The 16,200-nt window shown below is 27.8% G+C and overlaps 1 protein-coding gene across 1 annotated transcript in view; it reads left to right on the forward strand.

Annotated features, from left to right (window-relative positions):
* Positions 1–16,200, forward strand: part of Nrt (Neurotactin) — a 123,421-nt gene that overhangs the window by 39,883 nt on the left and 67,338 nt on the right. Inside the window, exon 2 of the mRNA XM_075356719.1 lies at positions 11,700–12,021. Coding sequence (XP_075212834.1) covers positions 11,701–12,021 — 321 coding nt within the window. The 5' untranslated portion in view covers position 11,700. The remainder of the gene's footprint in view (positions 1–11,699; positions 12,022–16,200) is intronic.

The raw sequence follows: 16,200 nt of genomic DNA on the forward strand, positions 1-16,200 counted from the left end.
AATTTAATTTTTTTTATAAGAAACTCAAATCATATTTTTTTTTTTTCATTTAATACAATAGAATTTTACGGCGGTTAAGTTATACTGGTGCACTATGGGCATACAACATTGAGATTCCCTTGGCAGAGCGCTATAAACATAACAATTAAGCATCACGCCTAGTTGTTCGAGATTTCAGATGCGCATCGATTTTGAGAAGATAAATTGAATAGGACCTTCGTACTTTAGGACTGAAACTTGTAATTTTTTTAGTTGCTTTTCTTTAACTCACAATGTGTTTTTTCATGTTTTTTCTTCAAATCTTACATCCTTAATTTAACATACTTCCCGACATTGCCGATTGATGAAAGTTTGCACAGTTACTCAGGTCGGGTGACAATACAATATTCCACATTACTATTGCAAACATGCCCCCGTACGGAGGTAAATTAAGGGTGCGGGTGTAAAAAATTGTAAAATAAAAGCTCTTTGGTTAAGATCAAGAGTATGTCAGACAGCCGAGTTAGATCTCTCGGTGGACTCGGATCGAAGAATTGGTCAACTCCAAATTAACAGGAAGAAAACCTTGCAATAATGATGTATTATCAGAGATGGATCGAATGAGAAATCTTATAAAAAAACTCATAAAATTTTTTGTCGAAAATTGTGATAGTTAAGTAAATGAAATAAAAAATTCATTATTTCGTTGTTTTGTATAGTAATATTTGATTAAAAATTTGTTTGATATTTTATAAATATATTAGAAATTTCGGTATATGTTACTTTCTTTTGAAACCCAAATTAACCCCCTAATTAAACTCATGAAATCAATGTATGATAGTAATCTGATTACAGTATAACTAAAAAGTATAAAGAAAGTTTTTAAAAATTTTGAGAACTTTTTGTAATATTAATTACAAAATAGCAAAACTATTTCCCAGTTTAACGAAATGAAATAATTCTTTTAATGTAATTTGAAAGATGTCTGGCGTGGAAGAAACATTAATTATTAATTTCCCAAAGGGCCTAAATAATAAATCTACTAGTATCATAAATATTTACTAGTACATTATTCCCATATTCCATATTAAATTAGGCTTAAATGCCATTAAATTTAAGTAGTTTTAATTATGAAACGTATGATGGGTGTCGTCCAATAAAAATTAAATATTTCATTAAACATTTAAGGTTATTACAATTGATCTTTCTGTTAAAAATATCATATCACATTATTGCATTTATTTCAATTCGTAATAGTTGTCATACCCCTTTTCTTTTCGGTATTATTTGAAAGAAAAAAATGGTTTTAACAGTTTCTTTAAAAAATTTAAAATTATTTAATTTAATTTATTTTTAAAAAAACGCGAATATTAAAATTTAAGCTTATATAATAGTAATCATTTATTATAATGACTTTATAATTTATTTACTGAAATACGCAATTTTTTTAAATTTTTTCCTAAGTGGTATATTTTTCAACTTTATAGTTATTGAATATAACACAATCTATAGAATTTATGTAGAATTAATTACTTAACATTAAAGAATTTCTTAAAGCTTCTTTAAAAATTTTTTGTTTTGATTTCAAATTCTTTGATTTTAGATCCGATTTAATGAGTTTTAAACAGTTTCAGTTTCGGAAAAATGGCTACACCATCCATGATTTTATATCTTTAAAACTATTATATATGTATATTCTATTATTAATCCTAATATTATTTAAATTATCTAGGAATAATTTTTAATATTAATTTTTAAATAAGAAAACATTAGTTATCACCCGGTTATCGTTTATTTTTTCCCTCTGGTCTATTGTTGTATATCGGTTAGCTTCCATTAACTGATTGTGGGTTAATGTGTAGTTTTAAACAAAAATCAACAAAGTTACAGTATTCCTCTTTACATAACTACATTATTACTTGCGTTGGTATTTTATGAAAGTAAAAAAAATCATAAATTCAAACAAAACGAACTAACTGAAATATTCATTTAAAGAAACCAGTTAAGTCACAAACTGTTCAATAAGATATGTTTTACTCTACGTAGTCGATAATAAATGGCAAAATCAGGCAGTAAAATTGCACCCCATAATTTTTAACTTCGGTGTTAATCCGAGGCTGGTATATAGTTTTTGGTTTTTGGATGTAACCTAAATTCAAACACTTCAGTTTTAAGGATGACTGAAGTTTTGCGTATCGAATAGATGGTGTGGCAAAGATTCCAGTATATCCTGTTTTACTTTGAATTCAGAAAAAAATAAATTTATCTGGTACCATGTATCCAGTCTTTGGTTTCGACATTCTTTTTATTTCTTTACTAAATTAAATCATTCGAAATGTTTTAAAATTTATTTCTCTAGAATAATTTTGTCGCTTACTAATTTTTAAACAGTTTTTTTAAAATAAAATATACTTTTCGAAATTATTTTTTTTTAAACATCCGTTTCGCGATATGAATGATATATGAGATTATAAGTTTCATAAAATCCCTTAAGTTGAATTTTGAAACTCCTATCAGTTGGAATGTTTTTACGGGGAAGGTTTTAATTTTATTTATCTCAATGGATTCAACATTCAACTTAAATCGTACTCTTTCATTGAAAAGTGTGTATTAGATAATAGTCTTTTAATTTAATTTTTCTACGTTACTTAGAAACTGAAAATTTAGGTTTTTATTTCAATTTTAAGTTACAAATAGTACGTATTTTGTAATCACCTTCTGATAACTCGATTGAAGTCCAATTCCATTTTAATAGTCTTGAAAGTACTATTTTGATATAGTTTCATTAATTAAAGCTTAAACGAAGATAAAGCAGAGATTCAAAATCTAACTAAAAGTAACATACTTCTAAATATGTCTGATCTTGTATCATAGAATCACAAAACACCTGTCCTAGTAAACGATTGATAGAATAGTAACCTAACCGATGGGATTCTAATAAATTCATACTTTTGTATTTTAAATTACCTATTTCCTTTGGAAAAACATTAAAAAAATTGAAGAATTCGTCAAGATGAGTAATCTAAGAAAAACAGGAATCCTATATTTCCTTAGAAAAGTAATATAGAAGGTTCAGGAGTTCTGAAACGATGTGTAAAAAAGTCACTTTTAAACCATAAACACTAAATCAGTCCACTAATCTTTGTCCCAATCGAACATGTTCTTGAGCTCAGCCTGCTGTTGCTTCAGAATAAATAGAATATTTCCTGCTTTAAACCTTGAACATCACAGAAAGACTGCAGTTAAATGGTAATGTTAGTTATACTGAAATTTAAATGTATCATGGGTTTAACAAAAGTTAGATTTAACATAATGATAATTAAGCCGGTAGAAGTCATAATGTAACAAAAATCATACTATTGTGATCAACGTTTAGATATATAAATCCTAGCCATTTTCATTTGAACTCGCGTAATAAACAGATTTATATTTTTATCACTTTCTTAGGTAATACAATATTTCCTTGGTAATTTTTGTCACATTAATAATAATATTTATAGGAAAAGAAGAGAATATAATGCTAATGTTGCGTTGAACACAGTTTAATGGCCCATTACATTACAGAGATGCAGGGGAGTTCAGAAAAAAAAATGTAACGGGTTACTATTTTACTTTTACTAATGCTTTAAACACATATTTTTTCTTTCTTTTGGCTTAATTATGTCGCCACATAACCTTAAACCTTGTACCTGGGATGTAGAAATGGAGTTTTGTAGCGTATGAAAAATGCCATACCTGAACGGGATTAGAACCCAAGACATCCGGATGAAAAGCCGAAACGCGGCCACTCCGCCAAGGAAATCGGCGGAGTGGTATCGTCTAATTTTAATATTTTTTTAATCTAATATTTTGTAATGATGCATATTTTCAGTTTAAGTTAAAATAATACGTACGCTCCTGTAAAAACAACCAAAAAGATTGCTTGTTTTAACTTTTCTTGGAAAAATAAATGTAATTGTTTTGTCGTCGCAAATCACTTGTTTAACACTTGATATTTTAAGTTGAAGGTACTGAGGTCAAAATTCTAGTAAACTTTAGTTACTTTTATACAGATTTGAATACTAGATAGTGGATACCGGTGTACTTTGGTGGTTGGGATTTAGTTAATCACACATATCACAAATCATATGACATATCATCCTCATCTCATTGGGCAATGATGGTTGCTTATTATTCACTAGTTGAACAAATTGCAACGTGTACAAAAAAAAATGTTTTTTTTTTTAGAATTTTTCACTAATGTAATAAATTCTAGGTAGAATTTAAAGTAGCAATTTATTTTTTAATAAATAATTTACTTACTATTTTTTGGTTTATAGGAAATTAAATTGAGATTATTAAAAATTAATCATTTTTGTTTAATAATAATATTGAAAACTATTATTTTTTTATATTGGCCAAACTGATTGACCAGTTGTGGTTAAAATCTTTAATCATATCATATTTAATAGAATATTTGCTTAAAATTGAATTGTAGCTTCTCGAGCTGACGTGGACGAAGATTTTGTGATGCATACAAAAATATTTGTAAAATTACTTTTGTTACATTTACAGATGACTAAAATGTATAAATCGATCGCAAAATCTACCACAGTGACCTTTCGCGTTATCCTTGTAATCTGTTATTCAGAGAGAAAATAGATTTCATATTTTATTACTCTGTTGAAACAATTTTTATGATATAGCCTTTGATTTTTTACTTAGAAAGTTCTGCAGTAATCAAAAAAAGTGGATGAATACATTAAGTCCGAAGTGGATTACTGTTGATTTTATTTTCTAAAAGCTGGCAACACTGGTAGAGTTATGGTAGTAAAGAGGCTATGGGGTGAAGTACATCCCCCCCTTATCACCATGGTAACCGACAGTTAGCTAGCTGCTGTGTTGTTTCTAGGGTTAACCGAAGATGAAGTGGCATATGGGTTTTCATTCTCTTATTACAAATCAGACAGACCTTTTCACGCCTTTTTCTAAAACACTCCAAGGTTCCGTTATTGTTTTCATTGCTATTCTCTGATATACAATGAAAATTAATTTTTTTATTCATCGATTTTGTTTGCCTAGTAGCAGAGTTGAATCTATTTTCTTTTATTAATTTTTTTTTTAATAAAAAATATTGCAAACATATGGCGATTGACAAACCGCTTACGGAAACTTCTAAGATATGTTTAAAGTATCTGAAATTCATAATTTTATTTATTTAAGTTTGATCATTTAACAATGAAGCATCCAGTAGCCTTACGACCTTCATCTACTGAAATTAAATTTTTATTATCAAATTTTATTTCAGAATACTTTCAATTTATAAGAAAAAGAATTTATATGGAATACTATCGAGAAATTTTGTTAATTTATTACTTTCTGTTGCAGTCGATGAAAAATGTTTTGTTCTATTTAAATCGACTGTAGAAAAAAGAAGAACTCTCGATTTGATTCGTACATTTTATTTGATTAGTGTGTTTATCTTGAAAACCGATTTAAATGAAATGTTAAGCAATCGCATCTCGGCTTAATTTTTACTAACATCAAATTATTTTTATTTTAATTAAGTTTATGAGTAACGGCAATTAAAGGTCAGTAAATTTTAAAATATTTAATACTTTTTCCAGAACATTGTATTCTTTTAACAAAATCTATAGTAATCTTTAAACGCAACTAAAAGTTAAAAATTACACAATGAATTTCACTAAGTAGCCCCAAAGGAAAAAATCGCAAGTAGACAACTCTGGGGAAAGTGGAAGCCACCGTTCTCTACTGACAGCTCGTTCATTTATGAAAGCTGCATGAACGCGATTCGGTGAAACGCTTGATGTGTGACATGTTGCTCCATCTTGTTGGAAGAAACTGTATTAACAGTTAGTTAAATAGGCATAGAATTCTTCGAAAATTGTGAGGTAAACTTGTGTATTGACAGTTCGGTCAAAAAATATTGGGATCTCACTATACGGTTACCGGAAACTGCACACCAAACACCAATTTTCTCATCGTGAAGTGGACGCTCGAATATTTCGTGAGGATTCCTCGCCATCCAATACCGGGTGTTCTGCGAATTAACATGGCCGGATAAATGAAACCATGTCTCGTCTGACATGAAACACGATATCGGGTCTATCTGTCCACCAACAGTGTTTTCGGGAAGCCAGTTGCAATAATCAAGTCGATTCGGTTTGTCTGTCTTCTTCAGTTGTTGCACAGTTGTAACGCCGTATGGTTTCAATTTTAATTCATGAAGAATTTTACGAAAAAATGTATATTTAACACTAGATTGTTGGGATAACTTGCGTATGATTTTTTTGGACTGGCAGTAATTCTCCTTTCAATATCGGCAATGGCCTGTGGAGTCCTAATGGAAGGTTGCCTATTTCGCTTTGCATTTGAAACCAAACCTGTTGTACGCCATTTTTTAAATAAATCGTGTATGCTACTCTTCGCAGGGATACATACATTCGGAAATTTTTCTACGTATACTTGACGTGATTCTTCAAACGATCCAGAACAAATATAAGTCTCAACTATAGCTATGTTCTCCTGGACTGAATAAAGCATTTTATACAAACACAATTGCACTCACAATACTGCACTGCAACAAAACGTATACTGCACTGACACATAACCTCCTGACAAACGGTAGCAACAATCAGTAGTAACATATACATCCACTAGTCGCGCTAGTTGTGTGAGAGTTTAATAAATAGTGTCTGGTAGAGGTTTCATTATAGGTTCGGTTTTATATTGTTCAACCTGCAGAAAAAATGGTGAATAATGCAAACTGCGATAAACACTTACAGCATGAAGATAACCCTAAAAAACAATTGTTTGCCTGGAATCCAAAAAAAAAAATTGATATACAAAGAAATTACTACTATTATAATGCTAATACTATTTGCTTCTCTCAAACTTCTATAAAACACTATTCTTTGCTTCAAATCCAGAGAAAATATATTTAATAAATTAAGTCGTGAAAAAAATTACAAAAATTCACTCACTACAGGGCTATTTTAATTATAAAATAAAAAATAGCAAAATAATTATGCACTAAATATCTATTTAGTGTAAAAATAAATACACTAAATAGATATTTAATGTTTTAATATCGGCTTGTTTTTTTTTTCGTGTTTTTTTTCTAAACCAGTTGTTATATTTTGAAACATCCTGAGGTGGCGAGGTAGCGAGCGAATTTTTAAAATATTTTTCAAGTTTCGAACGACTTAATTTATTAAATATTTTTCTTTTCTTTTTTTTTATTAAATATTTGTTCTTGTGTTTTGATGTAGTTATGGTCAAATGCTTCAAAAAATTGTTATAAAATCTTGTAATAAAATTCCTTGTTATTACGTGAAAAGACTTTTCATAAAACTTTTCGTTTCAAAATGGCGGCCAGTATAGCTGATAGAAAACAAACATAGCTCTGACTCACCGAGCACTGCCTGGCGCGTCCTTTTTGTATATACTGGTTTATAAATATTAAATTTGTTGTACAGTATATTTTTTCTGCATACTATACATAAAAAAAAAACAAAAAAAATTAAACAACACAAAAAAATATTTAAAGTTTCATCGACAGTCGTTATTCATTGTTTGCCGTGAGTTCTGAAAACTGTTTTTATTTTTGATTATTCAGTAAAATTATTTTTGGCACTGGCTAAACTTTCCATATTCAGTTACGATTGACAGTTCCGTATTGAATTTTATTTTGGTATTATAATTTTACCTGTCACTTAAGTATTTACAATTTTTTTTGAGCTGTATCTCATGATTTTATCACACATCTCAAATTTCTTTTAAAACGTAGCATTAATATTTAATGTACATCATTTGGGCTATTGTTAGTAATAAGGTTAATTTGTATTACCTGTTTTTAATTTTTTACTTAGACAATTAATTTTCGCTGATTAAAACAATTATATAACGAAACGGTATTTTAAAAGTAATTTCAAAAGTTAATAGATTTTTATTTGAGATTAATAACATAGGTTGATCCGGAATATTATCTTTTTATATTAAGATTTTCGCATTTAAGTATTATTATAAAATTTTATAGAAGGAATTATTGTTAATAAACAATATAAACTATTTTATTTGCAATGGATTGCTTAGGAAATTATGAATAATACACTTCAATCAATAGATGATTGTGTTGACAGTGTTCAGTAAAAAAAAAAAAACGAAGAAATTGAAGAATGGTAATTTTTTACCCTTATGAAAAACTGAATTATTTTGAAGAATTATTTCATTGTGGAAGGTGAAAAAATTTATTTATATTAAAAGGTTATACAATTTATTTGAAAAGAGGTCACGTCGCGTTAATCCTCTTACAAGTTTTGTAGAAATTGGAGGATTCTTATCCTTAAATTGAAACTGTTTCAAAAACTTTTAAGTACTTATAGGATTACATCTGAAGTTTAAAAACTGCTTTACAGAATGTTCTTTACTATGCTTGGACTTTCAAGAAAAGTTTTCGGTTAAATGCCTTTAAATAAAAATTTGTTTTAAAGTTCATAAAGTTTAAATCGTATCCAAATGTTAATTTTTAGAAAAACGTTGATGCAAATTGTAGAAACCACAAAAATTAGATAGGTTAACAAAATTTAGTTTTTTTATTATTATTATTATTTTTTTAATAATAAATATTCTACATTTTAAAATGAGTACTTATGATCTATATAGTATTAAATCTACGCATACTCATAAATATGCTTATAACTTCATCAAACTTTGTGGTTAAAATTGTGAAATACTTTCAGTGATTTCAGAACTATAACTACGAGTATGCTTTAAGGAAGAATAAACTCGTGCATCGCAGTACACAGTTCATTTTAAATGTAGTAGAAGTAAAGGGAAATATATTGCATACGTAACTTAAGGCGAAACGGAATAAATATTTTATGTTATCATAAATTTTACCCTAAGTGAAGAATTTTGTAAATATATTACAGTCATAAAAACTAAAACCCTTCTTTTGGAGGTCTTCGTATCATGAATCGTACTAACGTCATGCGCAAACGAAGTGATATGAGTTTCCCTTGTGTCTAAATCCTTTTTCGGTTTTCCCCTCCTTTTCGTATTTCCCTTTAGCTGAATACTACCCTCATGACCCATCTCATCCGTTCTTGAAACTTACCGACAGATTAAAGCGCTTGTCATGTCCCTTTAACCCAGATTTTCTCTCGTTTTATGTCCATATTATTGAAAAATAATAGCTTTATAAAACTACTACTAATTGCTTATACCATTGTTTATTCTCTTTCTACAGATATTATATATATTTTTTTTATTTTGTTATTTCAAAAACTGCTTACTAAGGGGAAAAATGTACCCTACCTATTATAATTCAAATGATAAAAAATGTAAGAGTCCACAAAAAAAAACCGCTTCCTTTCTTCTACCGTTGGGAAATTATATTTTTTAATCTATTTTTCATTGATGTTTTATGGTTTTAATTACAGACTATTCTATAAAATACAAAGTTGTTACATGCATGTTTGGTTCTTTCTTCGCATTATGTGTTGTTAAATATGTAATTTATTTATTCTTTTTACTAAAAATTATACCCTGTAATAAAGTTATTATTTTTTCCTAAAAAAACCAGTTATTATCAAGAAACAAGTAGGTGCGCGAGAGCACACACACACATACTTTAGTGATTTGCCACCGTATATTTTTGTGGTAGTACTACTTGCTAGTGTGGATGTTTATGCTGATCTCGTAATGTCATTTCAGATAAATTTGAAATCATCATTAGATTTATAATATTAAAGATTTTATTTTTTGTTTGTATAATTTTTGTAAATGTAAAGTTAAACAAATACTCATAAAGTTAAAAAAGTTGAAAAAATATTTTTCAACTGATTTTTTATTTTTAACACGAATTTAATTTTACGAATTTAAAATTAAAAAAAATTCTAATGTACCCTTTTATCTGCTTAACAAATAAACTTTTCTCATTATCATTCTTAAGTTTGAGTGTTTAACGTAATTATTTCAGTTAGTGATGTTTTTTTAATATTAAAATAAACATTATTTTTTAAAGTATATTTATAACGTTAAGCTAAATAAATAAAAATGTTTGTGTAAAAACAATAAGTTTGTTAAAATAATAATCTTTTTGTCTTGGATATGGTATCTGTAAATAAAAAACCACGATTAACTATTTATTGTCAGTAAAACTATTGACGGTAACTTTCCTTTTTTAAACTTGTTTCTTTGGTACCATTTCTTCGCACAACGTACGTTTTCTTTGTACATTAAAGTACTTTTTTCTCCTCAGAATATAATGACAAAGTTATTTAAAAAATAAACCAAAGTAATTTTTACTTTTTAATTACGTTCGTTTTCTTATTGTACTTGTGAATTAAAAGATTTCAGTTTTTTCGTTTTTATAAGTATCTGTCCTTAAGTATAATAACTATTACTTGATAAATGGCTGATAATCGGAAAATCTTTGGTTGAAAGTGTGTAGAGAGAAGGAATATACAAAAATATTAAGTATTAGACCGATATTTGGGAATTTTTTGCTCCTAGTTTGCTATTCATATAGGCGTAAATTAAAGTCTGGTGAATAAAGGTTACTTTTCTTTAATTTTTCTTCTTTTTTTGAAAACTTTTGAATTTTGGTAATGGAACGAAATAGCATAGTTAAGAGAAAAATGATTGAAAAGTTAATAGACCACCCTCGTTTTTATCATTATCATGAAGCAACTTATTAAGCTTCATACTCATCAGCAATGATATACAATTGGTATAGTCGTATATATAATGTCATAGTCTATTTTGTTTTACTACAAGTTATAACTTAGATAATATCTAAGCGTATGGAAACACGATTCCATGAATTTATTAAGTCATCACAATTAGTTAACATTTAATAATTTTACTAAGGAACCGAAAATGCAGCTTTCATTTTATTTAATTAAATTAAATTAATATTCAAGATATTAAAAAATTAATTCGAATTAAAATATTTTATTGAAAAAATCTATAATTTTCAACCGATTCAGTTGTTTGTTTAATCATACGAAGCAAAATCTTCGTATTTTAATTTAGACAGTAGGAACGGGTCTAATTAAAATATTGGGCAAATATATTTTGTGATTAGAAATATCATATACGTAAAGATCTTAAATACGACCCTCGTTTATTATGTTATTCGTAAAAATGGTGTTACGATTCAACATTTTTATTTTTTGTATATATTTTTTGTTTGTGATAAAATTAAAAAAGTGTTGTGAAAATTAGCAGAATAATTTAATGCATATTTTTTTCTCCAAAGAATTACAATGTAAAATATCCTTCCTAAATGTATATAATATATAAAGTTTTATTGCTACGTTTCGAACATTTGTTTTTTAATAATTATCACATTGGGTTTAGTTATTTTATTTTTTAAGCGTTTATAAAGATGCAACTGTCTGAAACATGACGTTTTGTTTTCTTGGAATTAGAATTCAGTTTTTCTAATTTTTAGGTCCAGCCAAAAATATTTTATCTAAACTTTTGGTTATATTCTAAAGCGCTATAAGACATTACCTTTTTATAATGTAATATTTGTTTATGTATGTTTTTTATTTGTGTATTTTTTTTAAGTAATATTTTACTGTACACATTTTATTTGATATTTTTACTATACATTACATATGTAGTGTTTATAAAATATATATAATTTTTAGTGTTATTAATTTTATTATTAATCTTTTTTTACATTTTTTAATTAATTTTTTTTTCAGGATGAGTACAGAAAATACGTTAGAGGTAGTTGTAGAAAGTAGCCCAGCCAAGCTGGAAGTAACATCACCGAATCCAGATGATGGAGGTGGTGAAGAGATTCTAAAATCGGGAGATAAATTAGAAATAGAGGATGAAGAAAGAGAAAAGATGTTGAACGAAGAAAATAGAAAAACAAGTATAGGTGGTGGTGAAGTGGAAAAAAAGAAAAAAGCACTCGAAGAAGCTGCGGCTAGACAGAAAGATGATGTTAAACGACGAATTCCTATCGGTGCGATCAGAATGCCAGGATTTTTACGCAGCCGGAGCAGAGATAAAAACAAGGTGGGTGGTCAAATATTAATTGTAATTTCTTTTTAGTGACATCATTCAGCGATAAATTAAATAATTATTTTGTTTTTTAAGTATATGGAACTTATTCACCGAACTTCAGGTACTGATTCAGGACACCATAATGAGTAAAATAGTCCGTTTCAACATAAGTCCTATTTTGCTTTGCAAGGTGATAAATTTATTAATTCACTATTATTTTTTTATTATTAATAATCTTTATTATATTTATTGGAGGAAATAAAAACAGGCAAAAGATTATCAGCTTGCGCAAGCGTACTGCTGGGTTAATTGTCTGCTATGACTTTATTGTTTGTCAACGGATTTTTACAAAAGAGGTTTCATTTTTTTCAAAATAAAATCCTTATTAAATTTTGTAATAAGTAAAACTTTGATTAAAAAAATAATTACAAAGAGATTGAAGATTAAAAAATGAAGATGGCCGCTATTTTGAAATTTTTGAAGGTGACGTCAATTTTTGTAATTTGTAGAATTTAATAACAATACGTTTACCCGTTCCTGAGAAATAACCTTTTTGTTAAAAATCACAAAATGGATCAGAAGAAAAACAAAGCAAAATAGGACTTACGTCGATATGAACCTTTTTGCTCATTTTGGTGTCCTGAATCAGTTCCTGAAGTTCGGCGAATACGTCCCGGAACACCCTCTTCATTTTAACTCTTTTTTCTTAATGTGTACGTTTAAATCTGTTCGATTGGTGTACAACAAGCAACCGCTTCCCACGGTCCAATGAGATGAGAATGATATGTATGACATGTAAATGAAGTGTAGTCTTGTACAGGCTCAGGCCGACCATTCCTGAGACGTGTGGTCAATTGAACCTCAACCACCAAATTATACCGATATCTACTGTCTAGTATTCAAATCCGTATAAACTAACTTTTACTAGGATTTGAACCTTAAGAAAATTCGACTTCGAAAATTAAACAATTGATTTGCGACGACGAGTTAACCAAAGCCCGGTGGGCATTCATTTTAATATGAAAATATTTCTATCTACGTTTATGTTAAATTTAGTGTAGCAAAATGACTCGTTGAAGAAACCTAGCATTGATCAGTAGGCGGCTTATTTATTGTAAAAATCACGAATTTTCTGTTTTTGACGGTGGAAAGATGAAAAAAATGTATTATTTGTTTATGGAGCATTCATTATAAAAATGCATTTCATTTGTATGTGTTTTTCAATAGTAATATTCTTCTTTTGAAGGGTTTCGTGTACAACCGTATGATTCCATTTGGTGGCTATTTATTCGATGTAATTTGTAACCGTACATATATCATACATTACCATACAATGTATAGTGTTTATATATTTAACTTAAAAAAAAAAAATTAAATGTCGAAACAAGTAAAATACTTTAACCAACAAATTTATGAATTGTAGTTGACTTTGAAGATAGGAGGTAGAATTTATTTTCTACCTCCTATCTTCAAATCGCCGATTTGAAAATCAAAAATAAAATAATTATGCAGGTTCCTTTTACTCCAAGTTGGTGGTAAAATAGAATTTTCTTCTAATTCGAAAAAAATAAATTGTGAAAAAAATTATTTCCTAATTAACAGCCAAAATATTTTAAGCTATATAAGTTTTGTTTTTCTTCATCTTCTTCTTTCGAATTTTTAAGTGACCATTTACGTCATAAATTTAGTATATGGAATTCAAATAAAGTTTTTGAATATTTTATTTCCAAATCACTCCTGAACTTCACTGCTATTATCTTTTAATACGTTTATTTTTACTGAATTTTCCTTAAATTTTTATCAACAATTTTTCGTGAAAATAAAAAATGTATTGTTTCATTCAGCATACGGTGTTTGCTACGGTACAGTTTTTTATTGCTATTGTTGTTTTTTAATATTAACCTAAAAAATAAATGTAAACTAACATTCTACAGTCGTTTTTTTTTCATTTGATTCCAGTTTTTCTTTACATAACTGAAAAAAAAACACATAAAATTTGGGTTAGTTCATTATGGTACATGTACGTCACTTAATATTGATTAAGAATAAGTAACTTAAGCTACTCACTTACCCTTCAAACAGCTTTACCCTTCTGTTTATTTACTTATTCTACCATCCAACGAAATCACCCGATCGTCTGTTTTTTTATTGTATTCTGTTTTAAATTTCAACGTAAATAAAATTTTATACATAAATAAATCTTGTCGATAACTTCAAAGAGTAATTAACTTAGTAGGATTTATTTTTACGTTTATTAACAAATAATCATTTATTACAATATACTCTGATTGTTACTTTGTGCCCGTGTTCCTTTTCAAGTAAATTTATTTGTTATTATTAGTAAGTCTACTTGAAACTTTTTCTAATTCTATGTATAATGCATTGCACCAATTTATTATAATGTGCATAACGTAAAGTGTGTGCAATTTTAGATTTTGGCGCAGTGTCATCGATTTACCAAACACGTTTAAATTCTGTACCTAATAGTCACGTTAAATCTTTGCATAATTTCACCTTAATTTCACGTAATATCTTTGAATAATTTTATTATTATTATTATAAACTCACTTCATAATTAATATAATTTTTTATAACGTATTTAATTTAGAAAAAAATAAAAGGGTACTGCTTATCCGTTATATGGACACCATCTCATTATTTTATTTAAAGAGACTTATTATAAAAGAAAATATTAGAAAACCTAACATTTATACTAACACTTATGTCATTTTATGTTTCAAGAGTGTATATTTACGTTTACGATATTTTTTCCGTGAGAATTGTATTAAATTTTTATGATTATCCGTACCATATTTATTTCAATAAAATGTTTTCCTCACTTACATCATAACTCTTTAAAAGTATCTTTAATAGCAAATTTATCACACTTCCAATCTATCAATTTTCGATTGAATCTCAGATATATGATTTCCTAACTAAATAAAAAAACCACCAGAAATTACATCTACAGCATTTTCAATAAAGAGGGCTGTTCACAAGCTATTAAAAGCATTTTTGACAAAAGTTACGTTAAAATAAACACGTTCTCTTCTTCCCCGGGCCTTATCCCATTTTATTTGGGGGTCGGCCTTCTTAGTTTTCTTACATCATTCTGACTTATCTTTAAGAATTTCAGGATTTATTTCCATCTTTGCCATATATTTTCCTACGGTTCTAGTCCAGGTTTTCGGGGTACAGTCGCAGTCTTTTTCGCTTCTTTTACTTGTATCTCAAATGACGCATGTCATGGTAGTATGTACCAACGCCAGTGGTATTCCTTAATTTTATTTTCTATTAAAAGACTGAAAGATACTTAAATGTGTTTTAAAATAAAAACATAAAAAATTTATATTATAACGTAATGTTTTAATTAAATATATTAAAATAAATTCAATTTGGTTTATGATTAAAAATTATTTTGAATGTAAATTATTAAAACCGTTATTAGAATATCAAGTAGATTCATTTTCACGTTTATTAATTGTTATACTTTGTAATTTAATTATATTTTATATAGTAATTTTTTAGTAATGACACAGAATAATTAGTAATAATTATATTTTAAATATAACTTTGCGTTTAAAAGGTGAAAAACTTAGCGGTACCTGTATTGTCATACAACCGGTTATTCAAGTTAATAAGATTACAGAATTATTTAAGTAATATTTTAATTATTAGACCAAATTAAAGCTTTTTGAATAATTTTCGTATTTCAAAATATTTCTTACGGTAGTGCTTAATTATTTTTACTAATATTTCAACTTGTTTGTATTCATTAGTTGATTTATGAAGTATAACTTTAAGTATATTTTGCGTAGATTGAAATTACCCTAGATTTCCCACGATAGGAATATCGTGATAATTCTAATTGGAAATAGTGACCAAGCCTGTAAATAATGCCTGTATGGCCAAGATATAAAACTGACAAGTTTTATTAAAATCTGTCCAATAGTCTTTGCGAGATGCGCGCATAGGAACGACCCTAGTTATCATTTTATTATATGTGTAGATAACTTTATTGACATACTTTTAGAGGCGACTGCATCTATCAGGGTAACTATAAATTGATAAGTTTGAGTGAAATAGGTTAAGCTGTTCTTATGCAAAGAAACGTATGTAAGTCGTGACAATAAGCTAATTTCTTTTTTCCATTTATGTATCAATTCAAGGTTACGTGTACAAATGAATGAG

Source organism: Lycorma delicatula, chromosome 2 (genome assembly GCF_047948215.1).
Source record: "Lycorma delicatula isolate Av1 chromosome 2, ASM4794821v1, whole genome shotgun sequence".
Classification (NCBI taxonomy): Eukaryota; Metazoa; Arthropoda; class Insecta; order Hemiptera; family Fulgoridae; genus Lycorma; species Lycorma delicatula.